Genomic DNA, 17720 nt, shown 5'->3' on the forward strand with positions numbered 1-17720 from the left:
AGACTGACAGCTCTGCCCTCCACCATGAATGATTAATTTGTTATGGGTGTCTAGTTTATCCAAAGACGGATTTGAACAGAAAAAGCCCTTGTATACTTGCTATTTGATAAAGCTGCTTTAATGTAGGTGGAACCTCCTTTATCAAATCATGGAGAACCAAGTCTCATTTTTAAATGTCATTTTTCCCATTATGGTAACCCTCCTGTGTATATCAAAACTGTTCATGTGAAAATATCTATGACAAGTATTTAATATTTAGATTTAGAACACAAATTGGAACTCAGAATTCCTTGCATTGCCCTAGATTGCCTTAAACCTATAGTAACTGTAAGACAGAGCTGTTATGTACAGTATTCTTGAATAGAAGTTTTTGAAAAGTTGAGATATCTGATTAAACCAAGCAGCTGAGATAAGAGCTGGTAACAGATTATGGCCCAAAACACAGGCATGCATATGGTTGAGAAGGAATGTGAACTGTGTGTGCAGACAGGTTTTACAAAACTTTTTTTCCCCCAGAAAGATGTGTAAGGGGAGAGAAGCAGATGGGGAGAAGACAAGCACCATATGAAGCTGACAGAAGACTGAAGGAAGCATATGTTGTGACATGAAGACTATAACCCTGAAAAGAGCTAATGGTAAGTGCTGTTTTAAAGCAGCTTTGAACACTACACTATGAAACACCCTGTTTGATTTTTCCTCAGTTCAAGGAAATAGGATGTTGCATATTCATTCTGAATAAGTGGCAATGCATCAAAGAAATATCCAACTCATCAATTTCTCATCTGAATGGGAAAAACCTGCAGGATTCTAGTTTTGGTATAATGCTGAAATTTAAAAACGGGAAAACAGTCTTGTTTAGGATACGCTATTACGAAGATACCTGTAAGTGTCAAATTGCCGAAATGAGGAAAATAGAACTAGTTTGGTTTAAGGGCACAAACAGGCTTTATAACAAACTAACAAGATTTATTTTGAAATCTATTTTTTTTTTTTTTGTCTGAGATATGTAGGAGAAAGTAAGATGATTAATAATTTCCTTTTGCTGTATAGGAGTTGATGCTCACACCCGCAAGACATTGAGGAAAGAACTTTAGTTTTCACTTCGACGTGAAGGGAAAGGATTTGTGAAAGGGGAAAGATGCTAAAAATTACAAAATCACAAGCAATACAAAATAAAAGATTCTTTTCCAAACTTGTTGTTTATCATATTTAAGCAGAAGGAGATAAAAGAATGAAAAGGCTTCCAGACCAACTCTAACTGTCCTGATTAATGTATGGACAGGGATAGGTTGTACAATGTTAATGCGTTTGTATGTGTTTAGTCAACTGGTGGCGCATTGCATATAATTAATTTCTCCTTTAAAAATTAATAGCTAATTAAGGTAATTGAAATGCAAGTCACTTACGATTTTGTTATTTGTTATAATTCAACTATCTCTATGTGACTATAATCTAACTCAGAATTGAAAGTTTCACATGGCATTTTGCTGACTCACACCATTAAACTTCATTCTTGTTTCTTTGGTAATTTTGAGAAGAGTATATAACATGAGCATGTATGTTGAAGAACTTAAAATTGTTCTTTATCTTGAGGAGATACAAACACACACACATATATATCTCAAATGCTACAATCATCAGTAAATTGGTAGCTGCAGATTGTGAATGTGACAGAGAATTGAAGCTTTTAAGAATCACTCTCCTCTCCTCCTCCAGCAGTTTCATACCTGTCTTATCTATTTTGGATGTCAAAAGGCACTGCTACTGTCCAAGTATTTATCACACAGAAGCAGCTGCCTCTTTCTCCCTCTGCTCCTTCTGGGCCTGTGAATGATCTTCCTAATTCACCATTTCAAGATTGGTCTCCAGCTCCAGAGGTGGACAGGAGACCAGCAGTATGCCTTAAGAACTGTGGGAACACTCTTCCCAACAGAAATGATGGAGTCACTACAGAGGTCTAGAGGTCTGGAGTGTCAACATTTTTATTTATTTATTTATTTATTTATTCAGTGTAACTGTATTCCAGACAGGCTGTATCTCGTGGGGCACCACTGAAGCAGCAGTTTTTAAAGAGACTGCTAACACTGTAACTATTTGTCAGGTATCAAAAAGGAGACTTGGGGCCTGCTGTGTCTCCTGCTGGCCAGCACCTGAGGTATGTAAAATCTGAGAACCCATCTCAATTTCCATCATATAAGAAGTACAGGAAGAACTACCTAATTAACAAAAGTTTTTGCCTTCTGTGTCTACATAGCTTAATGAGACCCCCTGTACCTTCTGTGCTTGACGCCTTTTAAATCTGCCCAGCTAGAACCACTGACCTTGCTCCTTAACAAGGCTCAGAGGCTCTCCCACTGGGCATCTCTGCCCACTTGCTGCCATCCTAGGGCTTCCCATTCACAGTCCACTGGTTCTCATGACAGAAGATACACTTGCATGGTGGACTGCACAGCTGCCATGGCACACACAGTAAGACCTGCAGTGCAAGGCCATTTGCTTCCTGATCAGCACCTGCAAATAGGGAACCCCACTTGGAGACATCATGCTGTCACCATTCTCCCCTTCTCCAAGTTAAGCAGTAGCCTGCAGCTAAAATGCAACCAGGCCAGTGGCTGCACCTAACACAGTGAGCACTGAAATAGGAAAGCAGCACTGCAAGTAATTGAGAAGCGGGCACATGGGGTAAGTGGCATGACAGGAATAAAATAAGAGTTCCTTTTGCTTGATGTAGGAATTTTCATAAGTTTGTCACAGAAGTCAACCTGCTTCGTGGCCCATCAAAACCTTTCATGGACTGAAGAGCAAAAAAAACCCTGCAGCAGTGGTCTGTTGCCATTTAGGATGCCTAGCAACCCAGGAGAGGAAGGTTATCTGGCCCAAAGAAAAGAAGGTCTCCTGAAAAAGCTAGTGAGCAGGAGCTGACTTTAGCCTTCAAAGTGTCTCCAGTCATTCACATACTTGAGCAACATTATTTAAAAATTCTAAGATATTAAAAGGGCTGAAAATTGCACTTATTTTCAAAGGTTCAAGTCTCCATATACACAGCTTTAAGCCTGAACTAGAAATAACATGAGCATCCATTATGGACTCAGGCTGTTTTGAATTAACAATATCACCATCTTCTATTTGTCATTTTTGTAATTTCCACCAGAACATCTCTGTTGCTAGACTACAGAGTTTCTGCAAGACCGAATTTCCACACTTCCTACCACCTTAAAGAATGAATACATCTCCATTATAATTCAGGAAATAGTGATTTGTTTAGCAGATATAAGGATGATGAACATTAAAAAATTATTTTTTTTAACACTGTATAATTGCAAAACCCAAACAGAATTACAAAAAGAACAAACAGTATATGTGGTATTTATTAAACCTTTTTACTGACAATGTCCAATTTATTACTTGGCAATATTTCTAATAGGCTTAAGCCCTACATATATATTCAAGCTAAATTCAAATAGATTTTCTGAAAGAAAATTTTTATCTAGAGAAGTTTTTTATTAGTCTGTATTAGTCCATCAGCCTCAACTAGATTTTTACTGAAAAGGTTTTTCAGAGCTAAAAATCTGACTTTCTATTCTGCCTGACTTGGAGCAGACTTAAACAGGATTTATGTAGAAAATCATGCTGTAAGAATTTGGGTATTTGGGAGCAGAACTTCCTTGATTTGTCCTGTTTGAGTTATTCTACTCTGAATAAATAATCAAGTATTTGTGGATAGAATGCATAAACAACAGCATAAACTTGGCAGTCTCTAGTTTTGCAGACACTTACATGGCAGACCCAGGTTGAAGTCCTTGCTCTGGGTGAAGGAAAGGAGGAATTTCAGCTCATGTCTTCCACATGGGGGTCAGCACCTTAGCCAATGGCTATTTTTGTGATTCAGAAGACTTGGTGGTTTTGGTTTTTTTTTTTTTTTCTCTGATTAAAACCTCAAATAGTATAATATCACTTACATACAGTAGAAATTATGTTTGGTTTTTTATTTATTTATTTTTAATAGGCTTACCTGCAGAACTGAGCTGCTCTTTGCTTAAGTTCAGCTTTGTACATGCTACATTTAAGTACAATGTAAATTCTGCTTTAAGCATACATGTCTGGCACTGACTACTGTTTTGTTGTAGTTCACAGTGGATCTTACCAGTTTATTACTTGCATGGAAAAGCGGATAAACAAAAGAAAAGGGTCTAAACAAAAGAAAGCATCAGACAGTGACTCAGTGACTTGGTTCTGCTGGTTGTTCTAATAGTGACTCAGTCTGTAATACAAGTAATTTTGATTCTCTCTTTATTTCATGCTTCCTCTGTTGACATCTATAAAAGAAATCTCTACATGTCTCAATATCTCATTCAGAACATTTCACTCTAATACTGATAAGAGCCTCAAAACCTACTGATATACCAACAGTAAAACTGCATTATAATCAACAAATATGCTAAAATATTATGTTTCCATTCTCTGAGGAAGTTTGATCAATGAATCTTTAGCAAAGAGGACTTCTCAAGAGTCAGCTGAAGAAAAGACAGAGAATACATATTTTAGGGATACTAGCTCCTAATACATTCATATCTGATTTATGCAATGACAGCTTCTCTTAAACTTTGAAATTAACATTTTAAACCCAGATATTTTACATTTGCAGCTTACCTATCAGAAACAGCTCCCCAGGCACCATGCTTATTTGTTAGTATGTTGAGTATCTTCTGTTTCAGCTGATTGGCTGTAACATGATCTCGATGCTTAGCAGCACTGATAAGATGATCACACATCTTCTCCTCCTCTCTTCTGTCAGCAGCATACTGAGCACACTGTGACTAGGAATGAAAGCACATCCACTTCATAAAAGACTAGCTATTTAGAATTGCCTCAAAATGGTGATTTACCAACACTCTTTAAACATGACAAGAATTCATTAAAATACTTTTAAGAGAAATAGGACACACCATTCAATTGAAAGAGTTCTGTTACTATATATTATCCATGAAGAAGCACTCAGAGCATGTAAAAACTGAAATATCAAGGGCTAAGACAACTGAATTGCAGTTAGAAACATTTAGCTAAATGTTTCTGTGTGTATATGTGTGACCACGGATATGTCTTAAAAGAGGATCTTTATTTGTAAAAGTTTCATGTGTTCTCAGGTATAAAATACAGATATAACACACTTAGCATAATATAACGGAAAGAATTATGTACAGTGGTTTTGACTTTTAGATGTCAATAAAACTTACAATTAAAAAGCTAGTTGATAATTTTATTAGTATGGATGCTGAAGATAAACGCCTTTAACTGTGAAATTACTGACTATATTTTCTATTTCATATCATGACATGAAAAATTTTCGTAACATACTACATTTCTAGAAAACGCTAATGCTCAGCTTTTAAACTGAAAAAGAGCTAATGTTCTCATCATGCTTCCTTTACGAGATAACTACCTCTAAAAAAAATGCTGTGGTTACTGACCATGCAGATTTGTTTCCAAAACTGTCAAAATTCTACAACGTATTTTAGCTTTGATAAATCCTTTATGTGTAATAAGCACAATGTAATTTTTCCGTGTTTTTCTCAAAATAATCTGAAGTTCAAATCAATTTCTCCTCCTTGTAAAGATCATTCTAAAATGTCTAAATAAAGCAAATGTAGCCATGCAAATTAAAATAATTAAAATAAATCCATTATACGTATTGTTTTCTAGGTATAAATTACAAAAGCGAGATAATTCCCAAAACTGCTATTTTTAAAATCACCTTTTAAGAGATATTTTTGAATGCAGTTATTGTGCACCATTTTAGAACATCTAGCCAACACTCAATGCTGTAACACAGTGCTGACTAGAATCCTACTTTCTAGTATTCAAAATAACAATTAAAAATAAGTTAACCTCATGCTAAATTGTAGTTTATTGTTCATATTTCTGCACACTACCTTGTTAGTACAAATCACATTACCATTCAGTGAGATTTCAGTAGTGGTCTTTCCACTGTGTTACAGCATTATTTCAAGTAATCTACCAGGAAAAGAGCAATCATTACACTTATTCATAAAGGGTTAATTCATTTTTCAATTTATCTTCTTGTACAGGGAAGCACCAATTAGTACAATGGTATGCCTTAGTAATGAGGTTAATATTTCACCAGCTCATTGGACAGTAAAATTAAATTTTCATTTTTCTTTCTGAATAATTACAAAGGTTAACAAAATGAAAGTTAACTGTGGGAGGAATTTCCCTGGCCCTGACTGCAGCTGGAGTCACAGGATACAACTCAGATGCTTATCCATGGCCTCCCCCCTAGGCAGGAGACACAGTAACTCAGTGCAGCTTGGGCCAAATAAATTCATCCATCATGATTCAATTAAAATTTAAAAGGTAAAAAAAAAATAGCCACTCACTTCTCTGACTGAGAGCAGTGATTAACATGTACTAAACCCCAGAATATATACCAATACACCTTATTAAAACAAAATGACAGATTTACAATTATGCAACAGAAAATTACCAGAAATCTTTTTCCCTACTACTTTCAAGTAGGATGAATAATAAAATGTTGTTATATACCTACAATTATTAAAGACAATATATAAAACATTCTTTCAGACTTTAACCATTACTTTACTTAATCTATCTGAGTTTCATATCTTACACAGGCTACATTTCATAATTTTCTTTTATGACTTGCAGATTTTATCTTACTCATCTAAAATGTGCAGCTAAGGTCCTTCACGTGACGAATATAATGGAAGTTTTCATATATGAAAAATATGTTGGTTTCTTTACCAGACAATAAGACTGACTTAAGGCTATTCCTTTAGGGAATTTAGTTAATATTCTAAATCCTATTTGCTAACAGAAGTTGAAAGTTAATTGAATATTCTCATTTTGTCTAGAGTTCTGACAGATCTTATATCTCAATGTAGTCTTCAAAGAGCAGATAAGTCAATCTTCTATTGTCATCTTAGGTTACTGCATGATGCTCTGATAAATATCAAATGTTACGTATTGTTGAGGCAATACGAAACTTCTCTCTGACACACATTTAATTGTAAATGTGATTTTATCTAAGTTCAAAATATCCAGTATATGCTTGGTAATAAAGTTGTTGCAATCCCATATGACAAGTGTCTGCTGTCTGCTCTGACAAAATGAAGTAAAGGTTATGTGTATTCAAAATGACAACAGATATCTCTGTGTCTCACACTTTTCAGATAGGTCAAGGAGCACAAAAACTAGTACATCAAAGTGCACATTTAAGAGAGCTGTTTCAAGGAGATAAAAACCTAATCAAAACTGAGATTACTGGATCCTATTTCTAGCCACCAGGTGCTTGTTGGCATTCCCTGACAGTTGAATAAACTGATATAGCTATTTGCTATCATCATCAATACTAAGTCAGTCTATCTTAAAAATAATGTTAGGTCATTTGAGCATTAAAACACGTAGAAACGCATGTTTGTGTATATATGCTTACATGTACATAAATACATGCAAGCACAGGCAGGTTTGGAAATAAAAATTAGTGATGCTGAAAGGCTGCATAGGGTAAAAATGCAAAACCATGTTTGATAAAGTCATGTCCAGAATGAAATTTTAACTTTACTCCACAATTTTTTGCATGAAAGTTTTTGAATAGGAACAGAATTAATCATGAGGAAATAATAAAAGCCCTGTTAAACTGAGTGCATTTTAAAAGTCAGGGGGGTTGTATATTGCTATAATTTTCAAGGAGTATAATTTAAATCGTATACTACAACACTCATTGATGAAAAAAACAACTGAATGTTGACTCCTTTTGGGAGTAAGAATTATAGTCATTAAAGAGTTATGGGAGTCAGCTGCTTTGTTATTTCATCCAATACTTAAGAGGAATAGACATTTAAACCACAATCGTACTCTAAATAATTAATGATTCTTGACTAGAAAGATATGTAATATCATATTTCGATATAAAAATTATAGCAAGTGAATGTTCTAAGTGCTCCAAAATGCAAAGTGCTCTAACAAAATTACCTTAAAATACTAATTCTGTTTAACAAAACGTTTCTATTTCTTATTTTTCATGAATTGCCTTCAGTGTATTAATAGTTTTCTTTCTTGCTAAACTCATATATACTGCTGATAAAATCCAACAAAAATAATTGCTAATATGATTTTAATTATTATTCACAATAAAACAAAATAGTTCTTTGTGAACCTAAGGGTCTACCATATCAGTTTAGACATTCTGATTAAGGAATTTCTTCAAGCTGTAAATATTTTCATAAATTTAAGTGAGGAGATGAGAAATTAAACCCATTCCTTGTGTTTGACATTTACCAAAGCTTTTAAAAACTAGTTTTGAAATGCCTTTAATGTAAATTTCTTTCTTGGAAGAAAAAAAATTTTATTGTATGGGGTTACAGTCGAGGTGACAATTGAGTGAAAACAGAGAACCAGAAATGCACCAGCTCTCAGGCTTACCTCAAACTCAGCATGCTTGTGGACATCTTCAGCTCTTTGTCGGTTCAAAATAAATTCAGCTTCATTCGCAACACGCACTATATGGTCTTTCATTGCATGACACAATAATCTAAAACAAGAAAAATAAAAATCAAACTTTATATTTGATATACGTTGAACAACCTATTTCAGAAGACTTAAAATGGAAAACTTAAAATTAATGAAACTTCTGCAATGTAATTGCCAAATTAATTGACATCAAAAATTTTATTCTACCCAAAATCTACTGCATTTGTGAAAATACAAACAAATCATGTTATATGGAAAAAGCTTGCTATTTATTATTGAAGGGAAAAGTTCCTTTTGAAAGTATTAGATTTCATATTTTTTAACAGCAGTCTCAATATGAATATGAATTCTACACTATCGTTAAAAAAATCTAGACTTCTGCTTAAACTCCTATTTCAAAGTCTTAAAAAGCCACATCAATGAGACTGAATCAACTTAAACTGTCTTCGATGTTACCCAAGATGTTACCCAAGAAAGTCTGCAGGTGTTTTCACACCATACCCCTATGTTACATAGATAGCCCCTATGTTACTGCAAACCATCTGAACTAAACAGGCAAAAGAGTAATAATAACTTTAGGTGGAAGAGGAACCATACAGGCTTGAGGGAAGACCTGGACTAAGTGCAGATGAATTAAGACCTGGACTACGTGTGGGATGAATTAAGACATTCTGATCTAGTGTCACCTTAGCTTTGGAAGGAAAGTTACTATAAGGTCAGGGAAGCAATTCCTTACAGAGTTTTTTGCAAAGGAATTTGCTTATGTGTTTGCTGTACTTGCTCAAGGAAACTTGTTACTATTTTGAAATATAAAAATACTACTTAACATTAATTTTTCGTACTCATTTTTATTTCTAAAGGGAAGCTATCCCGCATTCTTAAACTATATTTTTACTACGCAAAAGATGGTGAAAATGTTATTATTGTTGTATCTGGTTTAAATCATAGCCAGCTAACTCTGATTCAACCTCAAATTCATATAGACACAGCACAACTCTCCATACTGTCCTAATGGGGTTACACCTCATGACATGCTTGGCAATGTTCTAATCTTTTGAATACTTACCAATTTATCTAAATCCTTACAAACTCAACCATATGCATAGCATAAGACAAAATTAAAAAAAAAAAAAATGAAGAAAAAACCTTATACTTTTCTTGTACGAGAAAAAGCGCTTACTTTTTTTGGTGCTTACTATATTTTGGATTCTCATAGAAAAAAAACAATAGAAATTGTTCAGAAAGGATCCCAAACCAGGAAAATCTCACACTCAGTAGTATCAAAGGCTAACAATATATCAAAAAAATAGCCGTCTCCCTTCACACACTGCAAATAAGACAAGGGAACAAGAACTTCTAGGACAGCAAATTCATTCCTTCACTGCAACACCCAGCCACGTAATACAAACTCTTTCATAAACTATTTTTATTTTATAAAAGGCATTTTCATGAAATCTAGCTCATGAAATGCGTCTTCAGTTTATGAAAATGTGATCGAGTTGCTTGTCTTAGGCACAGCTTTGGCAGGTCCTCTGAAGGTTAAAACCCTCTTTCCAATCCAAAAGTATTCTTCAGCAGTCTTTACTGTTTCATTTTATTTTGAGATTCGTTTTACTTTCTGATATTACATCTATTCGTAATTTAATAGGCTAAGTAAATCAGGTCTCTGACATTCCTTGTGTGGCAAACAAGTTAGTAAAAGAGATTGCCTTTTGGGGTTTTACTAAGTTCATACACTGATTTTACCTTTTCTGACGTGCACAGCTAAAGCTGTCAGCGGTATTCCAGACAAGTTCCAGTCACCATTTACATAGTAATATTAATGCTGCCTTATTTCAATGGCAATACCTTTGCTGATGCAATTCTAGAATTGTGTTTTCCTTTCTCTTAGCCCTATAGTCTGAGTTTGCACAAGAAAGTTTCAGTGTCAGATTGGTCCTTTACCTCCTCACACATTTCCAAAAGATGAACCAACATTCTCTAGCATATATTCTCAAAGAACATGAACTCCATGTACTGTTATGCTGTAAAATATTTACATATCATATTACATTGTATAATATTTGTATTAATGCAGGTTTGAAACCCACCCATTATATCCTGATTCATATTTCAGTCATCTGCCCAACTAAGTTTCCCATGCACAGAGTTTAACAGAGCACTCCCTTTTGGAGAAAAGTCTATCCTCTGCATCTTTTACAAGCTATCACCCTGTACTACAGTGACCAATCCAAGTAAGAAGGAGCTTGAGGCACAAAATGCTAAAGAGAGGGAATATTTGAAATTTGAGAGCAGTGCCATTTTTATTCTCCTCTGGAAATAAAACATGTTATTTAGTGATATCACCTTTTCACTGACAACTGAACATTTGTTGTGACAGAATTATAACCACTGCTCTCATTCACCCTTGTAAATCCTCATCCTGCCTTAGCAAGCCCCACTCACTAAAGACCTAGTAGATAGATTGATGTTGAGACAGTGTTGAATCAGGCCTTCTGGTCATTCTTATTAATCTTTATAGAAGCAGTCCCCCCAAAGGGCTAAGGAGTCGAATGAAAAGTGTCACCACAGGCTTGGTGTACCTTTTATACTGTTTTCCACGAATTCATGATATACCAAGAGAAAAAATACACTGATCGAGAATAACATTTGGCTTTATCCTATGTGACCATTTCTTCAATTGCACCACTGAAACTCCTACCAGAATGGAAGCCAAGTGTGCTTCTGTGTCCTTCCCTAGCTGCGCTGATCTCAAGCAGGAACTAATGACCAGCAAAAATCATCCTCGTTGAGTGGCAATTCTTACTGCATAAGGTAGTGACTGAACACTGGCTTGTTAGCTTATGGTTTCTCTTTACCAAGACAAGCTTGATTTCTATTAACGCCCACAAATTATGAACCACAGTTAAAGCTCCCTTACTAGGAAACAGGTCTGATTTAGTTGAACTGAATCAAAGAACTGTCAGTAAGGAACCGACCAACAAAGCAGTCTGAAATCACTTGTGACTCAAATCCTGGCACACTTCTAGGGACAAATTAGCTTTCTGAACTTTCCAGCTGAACATAAGTAATATGGAAGCATGACAGGACTTGAGTATCTGTAGGAATAAGAGTAAACAGCAGGCTCTCTGTTACCTAAAAAATGAAGTCTCAGACTTCTGAGTGACAGCAGATGAGGCAAAGTACACATCAGGACGTGCAGATTCATAAATACGAGTTATTTTCAAATGTTGCAAATAAGGAGGTAAGAAACTATTTTAAATCCATCAGGCTTCCTTTCCTGAATTCTTTTTTCAGCAAGGTTGCTTTAGAAGTCTAGAGTGCTTACAGGTTAAACAAAATTGTGAAAAAGTATACGTAATCAATCAGAAGCCCCTGTTTTTCACATACTGAGGTTTAAAAAGGCTGGGTCACGTAATCCAACATTCCAAGAAGTCATTCAGGTAAATAACCAGAGCCTGGGATAATTTTTTTTTGTTTTGTTTAGAGTTTTGGAAATGAAGTTGGTGATAAGACTATATTCAAACTGTCTCTGAAACATGTAAAAAGCATAAAATATTTGCAACACATTTATATGTGGATTGGAATAGACTGCTGGACTGTGACAAACTGTGGTATATGCACACCCATCAGAATTGAAGGATGAAAACTTCTATCTCACTAACTACTCTGAACTGACTTTGCTATCCTTTAGTCAGTTCTTCCAAGTAATAATCTCACACAGAAAGAGGGCTTGTAGCAGTTATGCTGCTAGATAAAACAATTGTGCTTATGTTACCCAATCTTTCTTTTATTTGAGATAAACTAAAAAAGCAGATCATTCCAAAGCAGCAATTTTCAAAACAGATTATAGAATGAACATTTGTTATAATTTAGCTAAGGTCTTGCTTCCTCTACTCATTCCAGAAGTTCTGCCAACTCTCATGTCCAGGGAAGCAGATGTTTCTCTGACTTACTTTCATCAGATGCCCATAGCTTAATTTTTCCAAGAAGCAGCCTGGAAATATGCCACTTTTTCACTAAACACAGTTGTTTTGACAACTATTACTCTTAATCGCATTCATAAGAAAAGAAACCTATTGTTGCACTTTCTATCTATAATAGGATTCAGAAACCGGTTTTACTTGAAGAGTTCGAAATTGCAGTAACTGTAAGATGCAGTACTGCTATAAATACTTTGAAAGTAAACTCCTATAAACTTGGGAAGGTAATGTCTAATACAGGGTTCTGATTTCTAGCAAAAGGATAATGATGAAGAATTTACTAGAGAAAAGTTTGAAATTATAGCATGCAAAGACTGGTCACTGGACTACAATATGAGCATATTAGCAAGATAAACTTCAGGAAAGGTTAACCAATATTTCAGAAATGCCATAGAAGCTATAGCAGACTCAGTGAAAATCAGAGTTGACTACAGAGTGAATTACAGAGTTGTCCACTCCTCTAAGACTGTATTTTGCCTAGCAATTTTATAAATCAAGAGGAATCTGTCTGTATCGGGTTTGCATGGCAAGGTTTTGGTAAGAGTGGGGCTACAGGGGTGGCTTCTGTGAGAAGCTGCAAGAAGTTTCCACTATGCCCAGTAGAGCCAATGACAGCCAGTTCCAAGAGGGACCTGCCGCTGGCCACAGCTGAGCCCATCAGTGATGGTGGCAGCATCTCTAGGATAACATAGCTAAGAAAAGAAAAAAGTTACTGCACAGGAACATTTGCAGCTAGACAGAGAAGTGAGAATATGTGAGAGAAACAACTCCACAGATCTCAAGGTCAGTGAAGAAGGAGGGGAGGAGGCGCTCCAGATGCCAGAGCAGAGATTCCCCTGCAGCCCATAGTGAGGCAGGCTGTCCCCCTGCAGCCCATATAGGTCCATGGTGGAGCAGATATTTACCTGCAGCCCGTGCAGGACCCCACACTGGAGAACATGGATGCCCAAAGGAGTCCGTGACACTGTGGGAAGCCCACGCTAGCGCAGAGCAGGCTTCTGGCAGGACCTGTGGCCTCATGGAAAGAGGAGCCCGCACTGGAGCAGGTTTGCTGCAGGACTTGTGACCCCATGAGGGACCCATGCTGGAACAGTCTGTTCCTGAAGGACTGCACTCACTGAAGGGACCCATACTGGAGCAATGCATGAAGAACTGCAGCCTGTAGGAAGGACTCACACTGCAGAAGTTAATAGAGGACTGTCTCCCGTGGGAGGGACCCCATGCCTGAGCAGGGGAAGAGTGTGAGGAGTCCTCCCCTAAGGAGGAAGGAGCAGCAGAGACAATGTGCGATGAATGACCGAAAACCTCATTCCCCATGCTTTGTCTAACACAGACTATTAGTCTGGAGGGAGGGCAAGGACAACTGTAGTAAAGAGTATGAGATTATAGAAAAACCACATCTAACGGACCTCAAGCTCACACCTCAGCTGGAGCAAAGATACAGACATGCACTGCCCAGTTTTACAGAAGTATCTATGACAGGAATCCTCTACCAGTGAAAGATGACATTTAGGAAGAATTTCTATAAAACAGCCACTCACAGTTGATAACAGGATTCCTCCAATCAAAACTTACACTTGGTGAGGGTGGCAATACAGAAACAGAATCTTGTTACATCTGTTACAAACAGAATAATCAAACATATTTATAATATGTATAAATATAATATTTATATATTGTAATATATAAGTTATATATATTGTAGCTGAGTGCTGCTGTTTCCCCAGTGTTATTTTTCACATGGATTTGCATATACTGGATTTTTCACATCAGACTGGAATCCTTTGCAAGTTGTTCTGCTAGCCCTCAGCAACATACTATCCATGAGGTCTGAAGACTAAGTATCTTGCATTCCTGGATGATTCAGATGAGATCCCTTTCTGACCTCAAGGTTCCTGTGATCAAGATCATTGTCAAGATGGAAACAAGAAACAGCATCCTTTCTCCATCCTTCTTGGACTGAAGCACTAATCAAGTGTTTCAAAGAGTATCCAGGGATCCAACTGTAAATGTGCGTTATAAATCAAATATGGCAAATGGCACCACAGATATACAGGGCCTGAACATTTAAGTATTGCAGACAGTGAATAATGACTGTGAGCTCATTTACCACAAACCAAACATATCAGAACTGCCAAACTGCAACAGAGGACGTCCAAAAGAAAATTTTCTGCAGTTACCAAGAATCCTAGTTGAGGTAACATGGAAAGAATGTAAGTCTTTATTAGCATCCTTTCAGGATTTAATCAGCAATTCATCTAAATTTAAACAAACACGAATATCCAGTCTATCTAAACATTCTGCTACTCTTTCCAGGAAATTAGTGAAACCTCTGAAAAAAACAAGGTTTAAAATAAAAAGGCCTCCTGTGAATTTTAAGTATGCTTGGATGACCGGTTAGGTGGATACGCAAAAGTATATATTTTCACGGCTAAAGGCAGAAAGCAGATTTAGGCACAGAGATGAAATTACAGAAACAAAGTTTACAATTTTAAATCTGAGATGAAAAATACTTTAATGTTTCCTCAAATTTAAATTATGATCAGACAACTCCTGCAATTTAAAATGATGAAATTCTGTAAAAAACATATTAGTTTAAACAAAAGGACAATGCAATCTTTTTAAGAGGTGAGTGTTGTGAAAACATAAAAGGGGAAGGAAATGGAAGATGAGGATAATAATCCAATTCTGAAAGACTAATGGATAATGATCTGTAACATCCATTTCTTAGGGAGGGTAGACCCATGGGATACCCCACCTGAAGAGGGCATCCAGGTAGGGTACAACCAATTAACCACATCCCTCAGAGCCCCATTATGTAGCCAGTTTTCTACATATTTAGTTGTCCATCCATTCAGAATATAGCATTCTAACTGATACATTTGTGGGACACAGTGTGGAAAACTTGCCAATGTGAAAGTTAATGATGTTCATTGCTCTCCTCATGTCCACAAATCTAGTTGTTGCATTATAAAAGGCAAACAGGTTGGTCAGATTTACAAAAGCTAAACCATTCCTATGTTTATTCTCAATTACATTCTCCTTCATGTGGCCAGAAATGTGTTCCTAAATGACTTGCTACATGGTTTTCCAAGGGACAGAAGAAAAGCTGACCAGTTTATAGTTCTCTGGCTTTTGTGGACTAGTTTAAAGATGGGTGCAACATTTGTCTTTCTCCAGGCACCTGTGACTTGCCCCAGTTTCCTTGACCTTTCAGAGATAATAGAGAACAGCCTTGCAAGCACTTTCCCTGCCAACAGATGTAGCCCATCAGTATTATGGATCTCAAGGAATTCTTGACTCAATCTTCATCCACTGCTGGTTGTTCTCCTTGAACTCTTTCACTAAAGAGAGAGGCTTGAGAAACCTTGGTGAAGACTGAGGCAAATAAGGCATTGAGCTTACCTGTCACTAAATTGTCCATCCGGTTTGGCAACAGGCCACTGTCCCTGACAGACATACTGAATTAGTGGTCTGTAAGAAACCCTCACTATGCTGTTACCCTTACTGGACTCTCATCCTGTCTTCTAAGTTATCAACCAGACTGTCATCCATCCCACTGAGGAGCTCCACACAACTGAGCTGATTCTTCACAGAGAATGCAACATAATCACAGAATGGTTGAGGTTGGAAGGGACCACTGGGGATCATCTAGTCCAACCTCCCTGTTCAAGCAGAGTCACTGAGAACACATTACTAAGGAATGTCTCCAGACGGGTCTTGAATACCTCCAGGGGAAAAGACTTCTCTGCCTGTCTTTCCTGAGGAACTTATATCTGACCATTGCAGCACTTCTGTCAGATAGTGCAGGCTGTTGCACAAAATCTCATTCATTCCAGTGATGTCATAGTTTTGTGATAGCATGTGGAATAATTTCTACTGCTAGTTTCATTGCTACAAATGAAATGCATGCTTCAAATGCTGTATGGATTTGTGTACATACTTACTTGACCTGGGTGTTCGTATCTTTATCTGTTGTTCCTGTCACCCTACACCCTTTTCTACTTAAATGTGGGTTATAATCTCCCTCCCACATCATTCCTGGAGAACTCTTCATGTCTCCTTTTACAGCCAACATGGCAGATGCATCCAGCTCTTAAATTAAGAAGTCTACTTACATGTATACCCAAATGTAAATCTGTAATCCTAATTAAGCTTCTATCAGTAAAGCTCTTGACATGTGTGATAACCTCAACATCACATATTCATAGCATGAGTGATTAAAAAGAAGCATAAAGTTCAAGATCATAACCAGGATGTCTCTAAATTTTTCAGGTATATTATAGTGTTATTCTACAATTCCAAATTAAATATCTTCGCATATGTTTCCATTGAAAGTATTTAAATCTAGAGGCAGATATTCTTTTTATACTAAAACCCGTTATAACACTTCCTACTTTTAGAAAGCTGCATCAGAGTGTTTGTATGGTGAATTCTACAAATGTGTCATTCAGACCTTCCTAAGAAAACAACATCTAAAACAAACGAACAAAACCTGGAAATAAGCACAGTTAATAAACTGATTTAAAATTAAAATGCAGTTTATTATGGTGACAGGAATATAGATTTTTTTAAAGTACAATTAAACTGAAATATTTTATTTCAGAACATTTCTAATAAAGTTAAAGATTAGAAAGGCACTTGAATTATTTAAAGGAGAAAAAACAAAAGTTAAGTAATCAGAAAATCACCTTTTAGTGTCCATGTATTAAACTAGATAGACTTCTTCATGAAGATATTAAAAACTCTTTTCCTCTGCATTGCATCTAAACCTTTTCCTCCATACTCAAAAAAAAAAAAACCAAAGCTTTCACAAAACTGTTGATTTATTACCCAGGTCTCTCAAACTCTTAGCCAGAAAGTCCTTCAAAATATTCTTAGTCTTCATTTTGCTTTTAATAATTTAAAATTCATTCATTATTGCACAGCGATTATACGCAATTTTACAACCCATTAACCCTGCTTTGTTTTAATTATAAAGATCCTTTGTTAGATTCCTTTAAACGATTCAGTTTATAATTTCAGGTTATCCTAGGGAGCACTTTAATTCAGCTGCACATTCATCAACTGTTTATGTCCTGTTAATTGTTGACAACTGCACAATTGCATTCTCTAGCTATGATTGATGAATTGCATTCACAAGTTTAGCTATTAAGTAGAATAAATATTTATAACAATTTCCAGTTAAAGGATTATCTTTATACCCAAAAGGGTAAATTAAAAACAAAT

At 36.1% G+C, this 17720-nt stretch overlaps 1 protein-coding gene across 4 annotated transcripts in view; it reads right to left on the reverse strand.

The window, feature by feature from the left end:
- NBEA (neurobeachin) overlaps positions 1 to 17720 on the reverse strand; it is a gene marked incomplete at both ends in the record, with an annotated part of 526482 nt that overhangs the window by 243451 nt on the left and 265311 nt on the right. For all 4 annotated transcript variants that reach the window (XM_080613294.1, XM_080613295.1, XM_080613292.1 and 1 more), the window contains 2 exons: positions 4651 to 4817; positions 8461 to 8569. In XM_080613294.1, coding sequence (XP_080469420.1) covers positions 4651 to 4817; positions 8461 to 8569 — 276 coding nt within the window. The remainder of the gene's footprint in view (positions 1 to 4650; positions 4818 to 8460; positions 8570 to 17720) is intronic.

This window comes from Psittacula echo (assembly GCF_963264785.1).
Source record: "Psittacula echo genome assembly, chromosome: 3".
NCBI classification, from domain to species: domain Eukaryota; kingdom Metazoa; phylum Chordata; class Aves; order Psittaciformes; family Psittacidae; genus Psittacula; species Psittacula echo.